Source organism: Phocoena sinus, chromosome 20 (genome assembly GCF_008692025.1).
Source record: "Phocoena sinus isolate mPhoSin1 chromosome 20, mPhoSin1.pri, whole genome shotgun sequence".
Lineage (NCBI taxonomy): Eukaryota > Metazoa > Chordata > Mammalia > Artiodactyla > Phocoenidae > Phocoena > Phocoena sinus.
The window spans coordinates 43787106-43806583 of record NC_045782.1 but is presented as its reverse complement, the minus strand read 5'-3'; the positions used below and the strand labels follow the sequence as shown (position 1 = coordinate 43806583).

General features: G+C 37.0%; 1 protein-coding gene across 7 annotated transcripts in view; it reads right to left on the bottom strand.

Moving 5' to 3' along the window:
- The window catches only part of TANC2 (tetratricopeptide repeat, ankyrin repeat and coiled-coil containing 2), a 364111-nt gene that overhangs the window by 110475 nt on the left and 234158 nt on the right, over positions 1–19478 (bottom strand). For all 7 annotated transcript variants that reach the window (XM_032616890.1, XM_032616892.1, XM_032616893.1 and 4 more), the window contains one exon: positions 15451–15576. In XM_032616890.1, the coding sequence (XP_032472781.1) occupies positions 15451–15576 (126 nt within the window). The remainder of the gene's footprint in view (positions 1–15450; positions 15577–19478) is intronic.

Sequence of the window (19478 nt, the reverse complement as noted above, 5' to 3'; positions counted from 1 at the left end):
AATTAGTGAATGAAAACAGTGAATATGAATTTTCCATTCTTAACTGCAGGGAAATGTTTATAGACTTGGCTTTGGTAGGACAGCAGGGCTACAGGAAGACAGTTATAGGATGCAAACCAAAGTCTTTGAAAATCACTTGAACCATATTATAATAAAAAGAAATGAATCACTTGTTTGACACCTTTCAAGGATAAATTCCTGTTTAAAGGCTTCTGTCATAAACATGAGGGCCATTAAGTAACAAGACATTCAGGGAAGAAAAACTGTTATTTTCGAAGCTCTGTACACATCACAGGCAAGGCCTGGATGCTGGCCAAGACACAAACAATCATATTCCTACAGGAAGCTGGGGGAAGGGAGAAAATGTGCCTTAGAGCTAGTGTCCAGAGAGGACAGGATATATTTTTTTAAAGACTAGTTTTCCTTTCTTTTAGAAAAGTTACTGAGAAGGCTGAAGTCATACATATCCACTTAGTAACTAAAGTCTTGCTAATGTGACATGTGGGATTTATTCTGTGCAAATAATAACCATATTTTTCTTCATCATTATAAGTATGTATTTTAGCTTACAGAAAACCCAATTCTATCTCTCAAGCCAGTCATTTTCTAAGGAGAGATGGGTTGATGCTCTGGTTCATTTCATCTATAATTTTCTTTTAAAAAATCTGACATGAATTTCCACTTCTGGCGAAGGAGAAACAAGGACTAGATTTGCCCTCCCACCTAAAACAACTCCAGAACAAACATATAAAGCTCTAGACAAAGTATATGAAATGACGGTTTTCAAGACACTAGACACAGGTAATGAAAAATAGTAATCTCTGAGAGATGAAAAACAAATGAGGTAAACCCTATGCCCACTCACAACTTTGCGAAAATTTTCAGACCACTATGGAGGGAGACAGAGCCCAGTCAGATTCTGGCAGACTCCCTTAGTTGAGTAGGCTGAGCTGAGAATCCAGGGAGACCAAGGCAGCCACTGTTCAAAGAACAGAGTACTGGAAAGGAGAGAGCTGTACAGAAATAATTCTGGAGACCTGTGGGGAGTAACCCTTGAGTAATCAGCAGGATAGTGATTAGCACAAGTATGAGGATTGGAGACAAGAGTATCTGCAGCTTACACTGGGCCAGGAATAGTGCCTGCTCCTATCAGCCAGAATGGAAAACCTCACAATGCACAGGACATTGGATAAATCCAGGAAGACCTTGACTCAGTCGTATAGAATAATGAGACCTGTAAATATTGTTCTGGTTCTACTCAACAAATTTTAAAGGCAAGACCCAAAATTGATCATACTGTTTCTAAATAAGTAAGTCACATTCCAGAAAAAAGCTGAAGAATATTTATAGGAATACAAAAATATCCAACACTTGATAAGGTAAAACTCCCGATGTCTGGCATCCAAATGAAGATTATCAGGCAAGCAGAAAGAAGCAGGAAAATATGAGCCATAAGTAAGAGAAAAACCAATCAGCCAAAACTGACCCAGAACTGACCCAGATGTTAGAATTAGCAGAGAAAAGTATTAAAACCACGACTATATTCTATCTGTTCAAAAGGGACAGGGAAGATACAAAAGACCCACATTGTGCTTCTACAGAAAAAAACATCAGAAATGAAAAATACACTAGATGGGATTTGGGACAAATCTGACATTACAAAAGAAAAGATGAGTAACCTTGAAGACACAGTAATAAAAACAATGCAAGGGCTTCCCTGGGGGCACAGTGGTTGAGAGTCCACCTGCCGATGCAGGGGACAAGGGTTTGTGCCCCGGTCCGGGAGGATCCCACATGCCACGGAGCGGCTGGGCCCGTGAGCCATGGCCATTGAGCCTGCATGTCCGGAGCCTGTGCTCCGCAATGGGAGAGGCCCCAACAGTAAGAGGCCCATGTACCACAAAAAAAAAACAAACAAAAAAAAGAATGCAAAATGAAATACACAGAGAAAAAAGAGATAAACATAAAAAAATTATTTAAAAAAATAAAAAGAGCATCTGTGAACTGTGGGACAACTCCAAGTGGTTAAGTATAGGTATAACTGGAGTCCTTAAAGGTGGAGGACAAAAAAACATATTTAACAAAATTAATGCACAGAAATCTCTGGCATTCCTATATACTAATGACGAAAAATCTGAAAGTGAAATCAAGAAAACACTCCCATTTACCATTGCAACAAAAAGAATAAAATATCTAGGAATAAACCTGCCTAAGGAGACAAAAGACCTGTATGCAGAAAATTATAAGACACTGATGAAAGAAATTAAAGATGATACAAATAGATGGAGAGATATACCATGTTCTTGGATTGGAAGAATCAACATTGCGAAAATGACTCTACTACCCAAAGCAATCTATAGATTCAATGCAATCCCTATCAAACTACCACTGGCATTTTTCACAGAACTAGAACAAAAACTTTCAAAATTTGTTTGGAAACACAAAAGACCCCGAATAGACAAAGCAATCTGTTTTTGTTTTTTTTTTAACATCTTTATTGGGGTATAATTGCTTTACAATGGTGTGTTAGCTTCTGCTTTACAACAAAGTGAATCAGCTATACATATACATATGTTCCCATATGTCTTCCCTCTTGCGTCTCCCTCCCTCCCACTCTCCCCATCCCACCCCTCCAGGCCGTCACAAAGCACCGAGCTAATATCCCTGTGCCTTGCGGCTGACAAAGCAATCTTGAGAACGAAAAAAGGAGCTGGAGGAATCAGGCTCCCTGACTTCAGACTATACTACAAAGCTACAGTAATCAAGACAGTATGGTACTGGCACAAAAACAGAAAGACAGATCAATGGAACAGGATGGAAAGCCCAGAGATAAACCCACACACATATGGACACCTTATCTTTGATAAAGGTGGCAGGAATGTACAGTGGAGAAAGGACAGCCTCTTCAATAAGTGATGCTGGGAAAACTGGACAGGTACATGTAAAAGTATGAGATTAGATCACTCCCTAACACCATACACAAAAATAAGCTCAAAATGGATTAAAGACCTAAATGTAAGGCCAGAAACTATCAAACTCTTAGAGGAAAACATAGGCAGAACACTCAATGACATAAATTACAGCAAGATCCTTTCTGACCCACCTCCTAGAGTAATGGAAATAAAAACAAAAATAAACAAATGGGACCTAATGAAACTTCAAAGCTTTTGCACAGCAAAGGAAACCATAAACAAGACAAAAAGACAATCCTCAGAATGGGAGAAAATATTTGCAAATGAAGCAACTGACAAAGGATTAATCTCCAAAATTTACAAGCAGCTCATGCAGCTCAATAACAAAAAAACAAACAACCCAATCCAAAAATGGGCAGAAGACCTAAATAGACATTTCTCCAGAGAAGATATACAGACTGCCAACAAACACACGAAAGAATGCTCAACATCATTAATCATTAGAGAAATGCAAATCAAAACTACAATGAGATATCATCTCACACCAGTCAGAATGGCCATCATCAAAAAATCTAGAAACAATAAATGCTGGAGAGGGTGTGGAGAAAAGGGAACACTCTTGCACTGCTGGTGGGAATGTGCATTGGTTCAGCCACTATGGAGAACAGTATGGAGGTTCCTTAAAAAACTACAAATAGAACTACCATATGACCCAGCAATCCCACTACTGGGCATATACCCTGAGAAAACCATAATTCAAAAAGAGTCATGTACCAAAATGTTCATTGCAGCTCTATTTACAATAGCCCGAAGATGGAAACAACCTAAGTGCCCGTCATCGGATGAATGGATAAAGAAGATGTGGCACATATATACAATGGAATATTACTCAGCCATAAAAAGAAACGAAATTGAGCTATTTGTAATGAGGTGGATAGACCTAGAGTCTGTCATAGAGAGTGAAGTAAGTCAGAAAGACAAAGACAAGTATTGTATGCTAACACATATATATGGAATTTAAGAAAAAAAAATGTCATGAAGAACCTAGGGGTAAGACAGGAATAAAGACGCAGACCTACTGGAGAACGGACTTGAGGATATGGGGAGGGGGAAGGGTGAACTGTGACAGGGCGAGAGAAAGTCATGGACATATACACACTAACAAACGTAAGGTAGATAGCTAGTGGGAAGCAGCCACATGGCACAGGGATATTGGATCGGTGCTTTGTGACAGCCTGGAGGGGTGGGATAGGGAGGGTGGGAGGGAGGGAGATGCAAGAGGGAAGACGTATGGGAACATATGTATATGTATAACTGATTCACTTTGTTGTAAAGCAGAAACTAACGCACCATTGTAAAGCAATTATACCCCAATAAAGATGTTAAAAAAAACCATATTTAAATAAATAATGGCTATGAAATTTCCAAATATGACAAAAACTATAAACTTACTGATCCAGGAAACTCAATGAGCCCCAAGGCAAGAAACATGAAGAAAATGACACCAAGGCACATCACAGTCAACTTGCTCAAAACCAGTGATAAAGAGAAAAAAAATGCAGCCACAGAATAAAAAGACACATTAAGTACAGAGGAACAAAGATAAGGATGACAGCAGATCTGTTGTCAAAAACAATGCAAATGAGAAGGTAGTAGACCTAAAGCTTTAAATTATGAGAAGAAAAAACATGTCAATCTGGAATTCTATACCCACCGACAATATCTTTCAAAAATAATGATGAAATAAAGATTTTCAGACATATAAAAGCTGAAAAAAATTAATAATTAGTTACCAGCAGACCCATAACATAAGAAATGTTAAAAGAAGTCCTTTAGGCAGAAGAAAAATGACAAAAGAAATGAAGAGCACCAGAATTGGGAACTATGTGGATTAACATATAAGATTTTTTTCACAACTCTTTAAAAGATAACTGACTTTTATATGGTGGGGTTTACAACATTTAGATAAATAAACTGTCTCACAACAGTAACATAAAGGCTCAGAGGAGAGAAACAGAAATATACTATTGTGCAGAAAAGAGTTAACATAACAGGCCTAAGACTACTAACCCTTAGAAAGCCTGCTTACAAGATTGGCCCTTACTGAAGTTTGGGAACGTAGATTTCAAGAGGATTCCCACCATTCCAAGAACTAAGAAGAATGGCTCACTGTGCCTAATTTGTTTGTACAAACAATATTGTTTATGCTGGATACTTGCTTTTCTTCTGGAAGTCTGGAGTTTTGGTATTTTTTTTTTTTTTTTTTTTTTCTTTTTATGCTGTACACGGGCCTCTCACTGTTGTGGCCTCTCCCGTTGCGGAGCACAGACTCCGGACTCGCAGGTTCAGCGGCCATGGCTCACGGGCCCAGCCGCTCCGCGGCACGTGGGATCCCCCCGGACCGGGGCACGAACCCGCGTCCCCTGCATCGGCAGGCGGACTCTCAACCACTGCACCACCAGGGAAGTCCTGGTGTTTTTTTTTTAGGCAAGGAGGTCTATGTGACCAGACCCCCATAAAAATCTTGGGCACTGAATCTCTAATGAGATCTCCTGGTAGACATTTCACACAGGTCACAACTTATTGCTGGAGGAATTAAGTGCATGTTGTGTGACTTCACTGAGAGAGAACACTTGGAAGCTTGTGTCCACTTTCCTCTGTACTTTCGCCCATCTACCTTTCCCTTTGCTGATTTTGTTTTGTATCATTCTACTGTAATAAAGGATAGCTATGGGAATGACTATATGCTGAGTACTGTGAGTCCTCCTAGTGAATCAGTGAACCTGAGGGACACCCCAGACACAAGTATTATAAAGGCCTTGAAAAATTTACCAAGATAGACCATATTTTGGCTCATGAAAAATTCTGGATAAATTTAAAAGAATTCATGCTGTTCAAAGTGTGCTCTTTGACCATAACAGAACTAAGTTAGGAATCAACAGCAGAAATATATCTGGAAATTCCCCAGAAATATCCATGAGATGAAGAAGAAATCAAAAAGCAAATTAGTATTTTGAACTGGATGAAAGTGAAAATACAAAATCTGTGAAATACAGCTAAAGCAGTACTTAACAGGGAAATTTATAGCATTAAAATGCCTATATTAGAATAGAAGAAAGGTCTATGTCAATGACCTCACCGTTTACCTTAGCAAATTAGCAAATAAAGAAAAAAATCCCAAAGCAAGCAGAAGAAAGGAAATAATAAAAATCGGAGTGGAAATAAAACAGTAAACAGAAAAACAACAGAAAAATTAATGAAAATAAAAGATTTAATAAGCTCAATAAAACTGATAAATCTCTAAGCAGACTAATAAGGAAAGAAAGAGAAGACATATCAATAAGGATAGAATCAAGAATGAGGGGTAACATGACTACAGATTAAAAGGGTAAGGGATAACTATGAACAATTTTACACCAATAAATTCAACAGGTTATATAAAATAGACAAATTTCTTGAAAGACACAAACTAATGAAGCCCACTAAAAAAACCCACACGTGACCTGAATAGCCTATATCTACTAAAGTAATTGAATTGATAGTTAAAACCTTCCCATAATTAAAACTGCAGACCCTGATGGCTTCATGAGCAAAAACCAATCATTTAAGGAAGAAATAACATCTATTTTACACAAACTGTTTATAAAACTAAAGAGGAGAGAATACTTTCTCATTACTATGGTATTAAAACCAGACAAAGGCATTGCAAGAAAACTATAACCCAATATATCTCATGAACACAGATGAAAAAAAATATAAAAATTATAGTAAATTGAAGCCAATATAAAAAAATACACCATGATTAAGTGGATTTTATACTAGGAATTCAAAGTTGGCTTAACATTTGAAAAATCAATGTAATTCATCATATTAACAAAGCAAAAAAGAAAACCATATGATTATTTGCACAGATATAGAAAAACCACTTGACAAAATCCAACATAAACTCCTGATTAAAAAATAAAAAATCAAACAACTCTTACAAACTAACAATAGTAGGGGAACAACTTCAACCTGATAAAGTGCATCTACTGAAAACCTATCACTAACGTATCTCATGGTGAAAGACTGAATGCTTTCTCTCAAAGATCAGAATAAGGTAAGGATTTCTGCTCTCTTTGCTTCTATTCAACAATGTACTAGTTCTAGTCAGAGTCACAAGATAAGAAAAAGAAAAAGGAAGAAGTAAAACTATGTTTGCAGACTATATGATTATCTTAATGTAGAAACTCCTATGGAATCTATAAAAAAGTCATTAGAGGGGGCTTCCCTGGTGGCACAGTGGTTGAGAGTTCACCTGCCAATGCAGGGGACACAGGTTCGTGCCCCGGTCCGGGAAGATCCCACACGCCGCGGAGCGGCTAGGCCTGTGAGCCATGGCCGCTGAGCCTGCACGTCCGGAGTCTGTGCTCCGCAATGGGAGAGGCCATGACAGTGAGAGGCACACGTACCGCAAAAAAAAAAAAAAAGTCATTAGAAATAATAAATGAGTTTAGCAAGGTTTCAGGATACAGAAGCAATAGCAAGGTTTCAGGATATTCAGAAGCAATATACAAAAATCAATAGTGCTTCTATGTAATTGTTCACTAGCAATGAACAATTAGAAACAGAAAGCAATACTATTTACAATAGCATAAGAAATATGAAATACTGAAGGATAAATATGACAAAATATGTTCAACCTCTGTACATCTACAAAACATTGCTGAGAGAAGTTAAGGAAGACCTAAATGAATGGAGAGATATATTATGTTCATGGATTGGAAGATTCAACATTGATAAGAAGTCAATTTTCCTCAAATTGATCTACAGATCCAATGCAATCCCCATCAAAATTCCAGCAGGCTTTATGGGTAGAAATTTACAAGGTTTCATATGGAAATACAAAGAACCTGGAATAGCCAAAACAATTCTGAAAATGAACAACAACATTGGAAGGTTAACAATACCTGATTTTAAGCTTTATTATAAAGCTACAGTAATCAAGAAGGTGTGGTATTAGCATCAAGATAAGACAAACAGATGAATGGAACAGAAGCAGTCCAGAAACAGATCCATACATATATGGATGACTGATTTTTGACAGTGCAAAGGTGCAAAAGGAATTCCGTAGAGGAAGAACAGTATTTGCAACAAATGATGTTAGAACAGTTGTATATCTACATGCGAAAAACAAAACCCCAGAAAACTTTGATACATATCATGCACTGCACCACATACAAAAATTAACTCAAAATCAATCACAGACCTAAATGTAAAACCTAAAACTGTAAAACGTCTAGAAGAAAATACAGGAGAAAATATTTGTAACTTTGGGTTTGTCAAAGAAATCTTAGATACAACACCAGAAGAACAATCCATCAAAGGCAAAAATTCATAAACCGGACTTCTAAAAACTTCTGTTCTTTAAAAGATACTGTTAAGAGAATGAAAAGACAAGCCAAAAACTGGGAAAACATATTTGCGAAGTACCCATCTGATAAAGGACTTGTATCCAAATTATATAACAAACCCTTGAAACTCATTTATAAGAAAAGAAACCATCCAATAAAAGGGGACAAAATATTTGAATAGACACTTCACTAAAAAAGATATTTGATGGCAAATAATCATATGAGATGATTAACAATAAGCACAATGTTGTACATCAGATCCCTAGAACTTTTTCATCTTGCATGACTCAAACTTTATATGCCCAATCAACAGCAACTCTCCATTTTCCATTCCCTGCAGGTCTTAGCAACCACCATCCGGCAATTAGTGTTTATATGCAACTGTTTCCCATCCTTAACACCCCGGTGTACTGAACTATGTACAATAAGCCATCGTATTGCTATTATTATATTACTTAAAGCTTTTTATATTATATTGTCTATGACATAGGATAGCATGGTGGTTAAGAGCACAGGCTCCAGAGTCTTCCATATATGAAATGAATCCTTGCACTGCCAATTACTAGACCTGTAACTCTAAGCAAGTTACTTAATCTCTCTAAGTCCCAGTTTCCTTACTACCCCACTTGCATCAAAGCATTGTGAGGATTAAATAACATGTTTAAAGCTCTTAACACTGGGTCTATAAAGAATAAGAACTCCAATAAATGTAAGCTATCATTTTTATCTGTTTAAAAGTGCCCCATTCTCAGCATTTGTCTTAGTGTTTTAAGAAGTCTATTGTATTCTACTAATGTGGGGATAAAAAAGGGAAAAGGCTTATTTGCCTCTTGAAAATAATACTTTGAGTCTCTGAAAAACTTGTATATTAAATTTCAGCTTTCTGACATCGGTCTTATAGAAAAACATTTGTTGAGAAAAACCTGGAATCATTGCTGAGTGGAATTTTCAGGAAGGGAACAATGATCCTTGAAAAATAGTGGAAGAAATAGGGAAAATCCAACTCTCCTAAATGTTGCTACTTTTCACATGTTTCCTCACATTTAATATCTTAAAATGTGGGGAAAGTATAAGAATGGTAAACCTTTAAAAATGTGAAACATCTGATAAAAGAATTATTTAACTATGTCAACACAGTTTTGTGCTATTAGATTGTTGGTCTTGAAGGTGAGATTTTTATCGGGGAATCAGAACTGGCTAATTACTTGAAATTTAAGATTAAACTTAAAAAATTAATTAATTAATTGGCTGTGTTGGGTCTTTGTTGCTGCACGCAGGCTTTCTCTAGCTGTGGTGAGCGGGGGGCTACTCTGTGTTGCGGTGTGCAGGCTTCTCATTGTGGTGGTTTCTCTTATTGCGGAGCATGGGCTCTAGGCGTGCGGGCTTCAGTAGTTGTGGCACACGGGCTCAGCAGTTGTGGCTCACGGGCTCTAGAGCACAGGCTCAGTAGTTGTGGTGCACGGGCTTAGTTGCTCCGCAGCATGTGGGGTCTTCCTGGACCAGGGATCGAACCCATATCACCTGCATTTGCAGGTGGATTCTTAACCACTGCACCATCAGGGAAACCCAGATTCAACATTTTTAAAGTGAACACTCAGTGATGAAATAGCTATGGCCGTACAAAGGAAATTCTCCTGTGCTATATTTTATTAGTATCTGGGGAAGTTATTACATAAAAAATCTTTTATTACATACTGCAAGACTGGAACGCTTAGATCATTTTACTGAATCAAAAATGTTTTACAAAGTGTTACCTGAATAAATTTACTGGCATTACGGTTAGTTTAATAAGATTTAGTCACTTTTGGAGAAAATAATGATAGAAAGATTAACTGGGAAGCTATCCTTTAAATCTAATTTAGATCAAAACATAAAAATGGCTTAATAGTTATTTTTCTTTATTGCACTTAAGGCATTTAAAAATATTTTCAGTGATTTATTCTTGCAGAACTAGAAATCATGATTAGAATTTCTTTCATGTTACTCCACAGCCTTTCTTTAAGTAGTGTGTTATTTAATGTGAGAGGTCAATACGTGCCCTGTTAGAAGATTAAATGGTTTATAGACTCTTCTCTTTCCCAAAGGCTAATTTTCCCTTTCAGGTCTTGTGGAGGAACTTTGTTGTATATTAGCCACTGTTTGTGCTTTCAAATTTTAAGACAGATTTACCAACTAAAGCTGGTTTATATAAAAACCAGATCTGTGTACTGATCTGGAGCTACTTTAACAAGCAGTGATCTGCTTTAAAAACCTACAGCTAGACTACTCCAAAAAGTATAAATCAGTTTTCTAGCAGACAAAGACATCCAGTTTGAGTACTGCATTTTCAAATTTTAGGGTACTTTGCAAAAGAGCTGGCTGGAGGTGAGAGGATCACCTCATACAACTAAAGCTTACAATCTACCCTAATATTTATATATAGGCAGTTATGTGTGTGCAACTTTATTTCTGGATTTTCGATTTACCTAAAAAGAAAGAAATTTTATCTTGTAAAAATTAAACAATGACCAGTAAGATAGAAAAGACTGATGGAAATATTCCCTTGTAAATGTGAGAGCTAGCCAGGCAATAATCAAGATGACTAAGCAACCTCAGGGATGTATGACTCAGTAGGCTAATGCAAGATTATTAGCTTCATGACATACATCTTAGCCATCTTCAGAAAGGATTCATTGTTTTGGAAAAGTAGGGGACTCACAAATGGCATGAAACACTGATTTTATTTGATAAAAATTCAATTTTTTGCTTTGACAAAGCCAAGTTAACTGTGTCAGGGTCAATTTCACATCAGTTCTGCCAATGAGTCAGACCATCATTTGCACATACGCCCCCAACCTAGTATCTATTAAAGCAGCTATTAATTAAATCCAATGCCTGTGAATGGCCATTTATGTAATGGGATTTAGTAAAAGTCCTAAGGAAACCAACACATATTGAGAAATGAAGTTTCAATTAGGAATGTATAATCTCTTTAAGCAGAATAGTGCGATGATGATTTCATATCAGGCAGGTTCCAGAGTCTTATCAATAATAATCTGTTGTTAATTTACCCCAAGTAGCTACTATTCAAAGTCATTATGCTATGATTTGCTTTGTGTATTTTTTTTTTTTTTTTTTTTTTTTTTTGCGGTACGCAGGCCTCTCACTGTTGTGGCCTCTCCCGTTGTGGAGCACAGGCTCCGGACGCACAGGTCCAGCGGCCATGGCTCACAGGCCCAGCCGCTCCGCGGCATGTGGGATCTTCCTGGACCGGGGCACGAACCCGTGTTCCCTGCATCGGCAGGCGGACTCTCAACCACTGCGTCGCCAGGGAAGCCCTGCTTTGTGTATCTTAACTTCCCTTGGTTCCATTTATATATTCTTTCTTCAGATTTATTACATTTATCCATAAAAACCAACATCCTCTTCTTCCCTTTTACTGGACAGTAAACAGTTTCTTTCTTTATCTGGGTAAAAAGAGATTCCATTAAGGTGGTCAGAGAGAGTGAGAGGTTTCAGGTCTAGCATGACCCCAAATTTACACAAGGTGATTAAATTAAAAATGGACCCTGAAAATAATTTTAAAAACTTGACTTAAAACCTTTAAGATTTCAAATTAATATCTGTCAAGGACATTAGGCTTTGGGACTTAAAAGGCACATGTAGTAGGTTAACTAGCTGTATACTCTGCATTAGGACACAATCTACTGTAACTATTTTGTCATTAGAGCTCAAGCTCTTGGACGGTTGACAGCTAGAAATCTACTGACTTGCTGCACTAAGATCCTGGACAGTGCACTTATGTGACCTCCTCCCCACTGTTGGGCTGGGTCTCTGGAAACATCAATTTTGGGAGAACAGTTGTTCAAAACAGCTGTCTTGAGAAGTAAAAAAAAAAGACTTTTTACTAATGAAGCAAATGTTAATGTTAATACTGAACTTGAAGATCCAAACTGTAGCTCATGGGTTACCTCAGCAACTTCTGCTTCAGCAGTCAAAAGACTATTATTATGATCAAACAACTGCAGTTATTATTAAGATAACTGTTAAATGAACTATGCCTGTACTATTAAACCATGTTCATGAATAACTTCTAACCAACTCTCAAACTACACTTTTCCACATTTCTGTAAACAGGCTGCGTGATCCTTAAAGGCATAAAACTTATCTTCAGTTACAAGGATATCCTCTAAACCAGTCTTTCTTAGTGTGATCTTGGGACCCCCGGGGCTTCTCAAGACACTTTCGCGGGTCCACAAAGGCAAAGCTATTTTCATAATATTAAGAGATTATTTGTCTTTTTCCACTCTTATTCTCTCACAGGGGTAGGGTGGAATTTTCCAGAGCTTACATTAACACTTAATGTGTCTACTATTAAAAAAAAAAAAGAATAGGTATTTTAACAATTTATCAGTTCTAATTTAATATGGTAAATATCAATCAATACAACTCACATAACACAAGCTTTTTAGGGTCCTCAATAATTTTTTAAGGTGGAAAGAGGTCCTGGGACCAAAAAGTTTGAGAACCACTGCTCTGAACAAAATACTGCAGGACTGCCTGTATGAAGGGCCCAATAAATGCTCGCCATCTCGTCATATATTTCAGTGATTTTACTTCAGATAATCTCTGTACTTGAAATCAGTCAGTTAATTTAGTACCCACTGGATATACTACAGTGTACATGACTACCTTCTTCTGAAGATCCAGGGTCACTTAAAACCGAAATTGTGATTTAAAAACTATTTCATAGGACTTGTTTGAGTTATACTTTAAAATACAGAAAGATATACCTCTAATGTAGAAAGAGATACCTTAATGTACACTAAAAAAAGTCTTCAATCACTTTATTACTTTTTTGGGGTAAAGCTGTTTTACTTCGATCATAACCAGAGTTAGCGGAAGTTATAAAACTGAAATACGACTGCAATTTGTATGTTCCTTAAAATAAAAGTAGAAAACATGATGTGACATGATTTTTTAAAATTATACCAGGGAAACAATATGATTCTGTTTCTATAGTAAAGTGTACTGTTTTGGATATAATAACCACAAGTTATAAAGGCTTGCCAAACAGGTCTACAGAAACACAAGGAAAATCTGTCCAAGTTTGCTTTCCTTTCTTGTTAATGTCTAAGCTACAGAGTTCATTTGTAAATAGTAATCAAGATAACATGTTTTTGAGGGAAGGTTATTGTCTAGGGCTTCAAAGTTCTAAATTAAAGTATGCTAATTTTAGAAGATAAAATACTGCTTAGTAAACACCCTGTCTCTTATGGATTAATACACTCAACTGGATGGCATGTTCCAACCCTCTGGACTGCTAAAAGAAAACTTATTGAAAGAAAAGACAGCTTTAAGGAACTGAAACACTAATACCAGGAACTGAAACACTAATACCACAGCACACTCATCAACGGACAAACTCCATCTTTAAGTATTAATGTAAGCAGTAAGTTGAAACCCTATCTGCAAGGGATATGAAATTAGTTTTGTTAGGAATGCATTATTCAGGTGGAGAGCTTCCTAAAGATTTAGGTATGCTTTGGAAAAATCTTTGGAGGCACTTTGGTTTTACTGAATGTTTAGCCTGAAGCTCAGTGAAATGGAAAAGATTTTCGTTGGATTCTATACACAGCTGATATCTATGTGTAAACATCAAGCTCACCAGAATGTATCCGTTGAAGACCTTACTAAAATCTTTAGATACTGGAAGTAGACATGTGTCATCAAGTATCAATAAAACCCAACATGAAGAGTTCTCAAAAATACATAGCTGAAATCTGTCATTACTTTTGTTTTTGATGTAGTATAAAATCCATTATTCAATGACTAGCAAAGCAGAAAATAAAATCAACAATGTCAGTATGTTTTTCAGTAATGCAATGCAAGGTGATGCCAATGTGGCAGATTTTCAATCAAATCTGAAGGTCTATATAGATCAATAGTTATATCCCATCTTCTTTATTATGGTTATGCCTTCTGGTCATGGCACAAATAACTTAGTTGGCCTGTGAATAAAGTTATTCAGGCTTTGGACATGATCAGTATAGCAGCACTAAAGTAATACCTGACATAATTCCACTTTCTGGGATAAACAACTAAGATGTGGCTAACTGAAGAAATGGCAAGCAAGGATGGATAGGATTGGGAACTAAAACCATGACTGAGGCCATCAACTCACCACTGTTGATGGGAGGTATGGTAATTGTAGCAATACAACTAATTATCTTATGCTCCTAGTTTCTGAGCCATCAGTGAAAAATGGTCAGCATAATGACTTCCAGAATGGACAGCAGGCATGTTTGAGTCCCCTCCTGTGTGAGTTATGCATGTGGCACTACACAGATTAGAGTAGGGCACAGGACAAGGGGTGAGGAGAAGAGCAAAGCAAAGATGCAAATAATCTATAAGATAAAATAAATAATGCACCTGATGTAGTAGAGCTATGGATTACTAGATACTAGAGAAAGCAGACCATCTGTTAAGACTATCACAGACAGTTTGGTTCACTTGAACAAACAAGAGGCACAAGCAGAGACACCAATAACAGGCCTCTCAACTAGACTGTGGTTATAACAAAATGAAAAGTCTTCAAAAACATCAGGTTCCTGACTGCAGAAGCATGTAGCATGCACAAAGGGTGTAAAGAAACAGGTGTCTGAATGGGAAAAGGATAAGTTGTTTAGATGTTGCCATGACAGGACTAGAAGCACTAAAATTCTAAGAAAATAAAAGTACTGTATGTCACTAGAAATGGCCACTAGAATGTAAATGAAATGCATTCTCTAGTGAAACAAATTAGCAGCATCAAGTTCACCTGCAATAGGGCTAGGGCTGAAATTGGTCAACAATTACTTCTAAAACCCAGGACCTTAAAAAGGTTATTTCCCCATCAACCCCAGCCCTTTCCACTTGTTTTCTTTCAGAATTTCAAGGATTCAATGCTTCCAACTGTTGGTAATTACACTGCCTTTCTATGATGATGAGTACAATGTATTTGTGTTCATCTTTCTCTCTAGATTCAGCAGAAATGAACTGGTTACATGCTCACTTAAGGGAGGCTTAAATAGGTGTGGAAATTGGAAACAAAGGAACTTTTTGCCTACTGCCCATTTCCATTTTCCCCTGGGCATCCCCATGCAAAGCCCTCTTGTGGTTCTAACCTCTTAAATCCTGTTGTGTGCGAGCACCGGCCATGCTCTGTCTTGGCATTCGAAGAGAAGTTCTCAAAGGTGTATGTCTCTGCTCATCCAGGTAAGCGAGGTCCTCCAGGTGGGTGGAGCTTGTGGCTGATAAGACAGAAGAGTTTAGTCAGAATACCTAAGTTTAGAAAACTGTCAGTTAGTCTGTATCTCCAGACTTCGGAATCAGAGCAGATACATTTACTGAGAATTTGCTCAACTCAAAGTCCTCATCAGTGTCTGGAACATGTGCCAGGAAAACATGTCAAGAGTTGTCTGCGGCTCCTTCACTACTATCAAATGCCTGAACTTATAGAGAATACTAGCAACAAGTTGGCAAACACATTAGTACCTGACAACAAAGATTATTAGTTTTTGCTTCTTTTGGGTCACAAATCCCATCTGTATAAACATCAGTGCAGAAATCTGTTCCAAATTATATTAAGCTAGAAAAGAACCATGAAGCTCTATTTTCAACATTTCTCATTCACGGTAAAGAATGAAATATGAAAACATCCTAAAAACAATTTTCACATGTGTGTATATATATGTATATAATGGAAAGGCGGGCACCTGGGACAATGGACAGAGAATTGCCAAATAGCATTTAGGGAACTGCCAATGTCCATGAATTCCAAAGAACGTGTTGTTGCTCTCTGAAGATGAAGGTCAAGCAACAGTGGCTTCCCACTGCATCTATAAATCCTTTAACCCCTAACCTAGCCACGAAAGAGACAGAGAAAATGGCAGAAGATGGGGGTAAAACGGCACTGCTACATACTGACAGCTATTGAGTCCAAGAATCTGGAAGTGCTGAAGACAAAAGCTTTTAACAAGAAAGAAAAAAACCCCCAAACTTCCATCAGAAAATGGTTATTTAGAGCTCATACGTGATTAATTAAACCGTTAATTCAATCTGTTGCCAACTATGTAAGATACCGTGCTGGGGGTTAGTTCAGTAATTCCATGACAATTATTTACTGAGAGACTCCTGTGTGCCAGGCTCTGTTCTTGGTGCCCTCGCTGCCTTCATTGCTAGTCTACCTCTGTGATATTTTGGAGTGCGTGAAAGGAAGCAAACTGAGATCACTCTTGGCTGCTGAGCTCCAGTGAAGCAATGTCCACATCCTCAGTCAAGGTAAGACATAACAATAACATAAAGAGGGCTATGATAAATGGCACAAAGTCAGTTACAAAGTGCTCCATGAGCTGAAAAAGAGAGAGAAAAGATGGAGAAAATCGAAGAGAGGGGGAGGAAGAGAGAAAAGAATAAGAACAAGTGCAAGAGACGTATATTCCCCTCACCCTTCGATTACCCCAACTGTCTTATTTACCTGGATCTACTGGAAACCCACACAAAAGGAATTTATCCAAATTATACATATAGTTTCTATAAGGAAATAAAAGTCTTTGAAAGCTAGTCCAGGGAACTTAAACCAAGAAAGGGAAGCCAAATGACACATGACACACCAGAGAGAGGAAGAGAATAAATATCAGAAGAGTAAAAGATAATCTCGATTTCTGCATTCTGAAATTAAAACTATCCAGAATAGATAACTTTCTAATCTCTTATTTAAAATCACTGGGGACAATTACACCATCCCCACTGGTTCTAATTTGGTTCTGTGAATTAGTTCTTTCTTATGTTTCATACAATCCCTCCTGTTTTAACCAAAGTCTATTTTCTTTTGCTAGGTTCTTTATCCATATGTGTGTAGCTACCAAAAAAAAAAAGGGGGGGGGGATGGGCAGCCCCCAGAAGTCCTGTCCCCACAGAGCCCTCCTTGGAGCTCAGAAATATTAGCATCAGCTGAGCATGGCCCCTTCACAGAGATGTTTGTTTCAGCTTTGTGGGGCCTCTCCCCCAAGCTTCTATGGTTTAATCATCCCAACCTCTTCTCGTTTACAGGCTCAGAAGGGGTAGCTGCTTTCTGAAGTTGCTAAGTCCATGATATCTCAGTGTTCTCTTTTACCTTTTCAGTTCTTTAAAACCTAGTTAACAATTCTTTATATATAACATCTTCTGTTAAAATATCTGTGTGGTTTCTGTCTCCTGACTAGCCTCTGGCTGAGATAGCATAGAAAATAACTGAACAGCAATTCTTTTACTATGTGATGTTGATAATAAAGCAATATCACAGAACACAGATGTAAAAGATGTTTTAAAGGCCATCTAGACTAGAGGTCAGCAAACTATGGCTTGTGGATGAAATCTGGCCTGTTGCATAAAGTTTTACTGGAACACAGCCTTGTCTCTTTGTTTAAATAGCTGTTTACCATAGAGTTGAATGGTTTCGACACAGACCATATAGCCTGCAAAGCCTAAAATACTAGCTGACCCCAATCTAGTCAGATCCCCTCCTTTCACAGTTTAGGAGACAGTGAAGTCATTTATCTACAGTGACTCACTTGTTCACTGGAGAGCCAGGCCTGGAAACCAGCTATCTTAACGCTCAATCCAGTGAGCACTATTTGCATTGTACCCTCCTCTCCTTTTAAACCTAAACAAATCTAATTCTTTCTTAAAAAGCGTATTTTTCATTCCTTCTTTATCTTTGTCACTTTCCCTCAATTCTCTGTATTTTTATGGTTTCAAAGAGCAGTGATCAAACTTGGGCAATAAAGGCCTTGCCAATGCATAGTAAGGTGCCCTGCATGTCACAGACCAATAAATCTCTGCACTTCAAAATTTTCTGCAGAAGAAACAAAAGAACAAACAAAAGTCCAAATTTGTTATTTTTTTAATAAGAAAAATACTTATAAGGTACTTTTTAAGCTGATAAACTGAAGAGTAATACGAAAAGACCAATGACAATGAGAATTTTTTATTTTCTTTTATTCACATTAAAACAAAATTCAAATAAAAACTAACAGCTGGATGAGTGATAGAAATTTCTGGTTATCATTATGGCAGTATTACTGGTACATTATATGATTTTAAAGCAAGGTTCTAGCAGGGTACTTTTACTAAAATGGTTCTATATGCTAACACACTAAGATGGTTTGATATGTTTTAATAAAAAGAGAATATATATTTCATTAACAGTAGGCAGAATGATATAGAAATACACAACATGAAGTGGAGCAAAAAGCTTTGTTAAAAAAAGAAGCCTAAAGTCTTTCCTTTTTATACGTTATATCCATCTATGAATCTTTTAAAGATTAAACTATGGGAGATCTATACTTGGAGTATAGATTTAAGTTAAATAACAGTTACACAATCCATTTTAATTTCTTTGTATTAAAAAAATCTTCTGGCACAGCCTTCGTTTCACAGGTTCAACTTCTTATATTAAATGAAGAGCTACTGACAGCTTTTATAAAATGTAAATGTTTACTGTGAACTTAACAAGTTTTACTAAACTAAGCTTTACCATAGTAATTCCTAGAAAAATGAACATCACTTGTTCTATTGCTTTTTTTCACAAAACCAAGAAATGTAGTAAAATATATTTTGGAATCAGCACATTTCTCATTTCAGATAAATGACATTAGAAGAAAAAGAAAAAATATTGCAATAACCGAACTGAAAAACAGGTCAGTCCTTTACAAGTCCAAATACTCACAGGCAAACTGAACTAAGGAAAAGCAGAAATATTCAATATCAAGCACTATAGCTCTGAACCAGCCAATGGGGAACTACTGCTTTATTCTAGACTGCAATTGAGTTATGGTTAGTGTTACCTAAGTCTCTTAAAACATTCATTCTTTTTCTTATTTTGGCAATAATATCTTTTTCTCTGATCTCTGAATCTATCACTATTTTATCAAATAATCCAAAATAATTTCTTTACTGCCTCTTTTCCTTATTAAATTGTTTTCCTTAGTTTTATTTTCAGTTTCTTTCTGCTTCATCATTTTCAAAATTCTTGTCCCTTCAAATATAGTATTTAAAGACTTAGCAGACAAATACTGGAAAGATCAGCCAGGAGATCTGAAATTCTATGCGCTGTGGCCTTTGTTTCACTAATTGTACATAGTTGTACTCTCCGGCGTAGTCACATGACTCC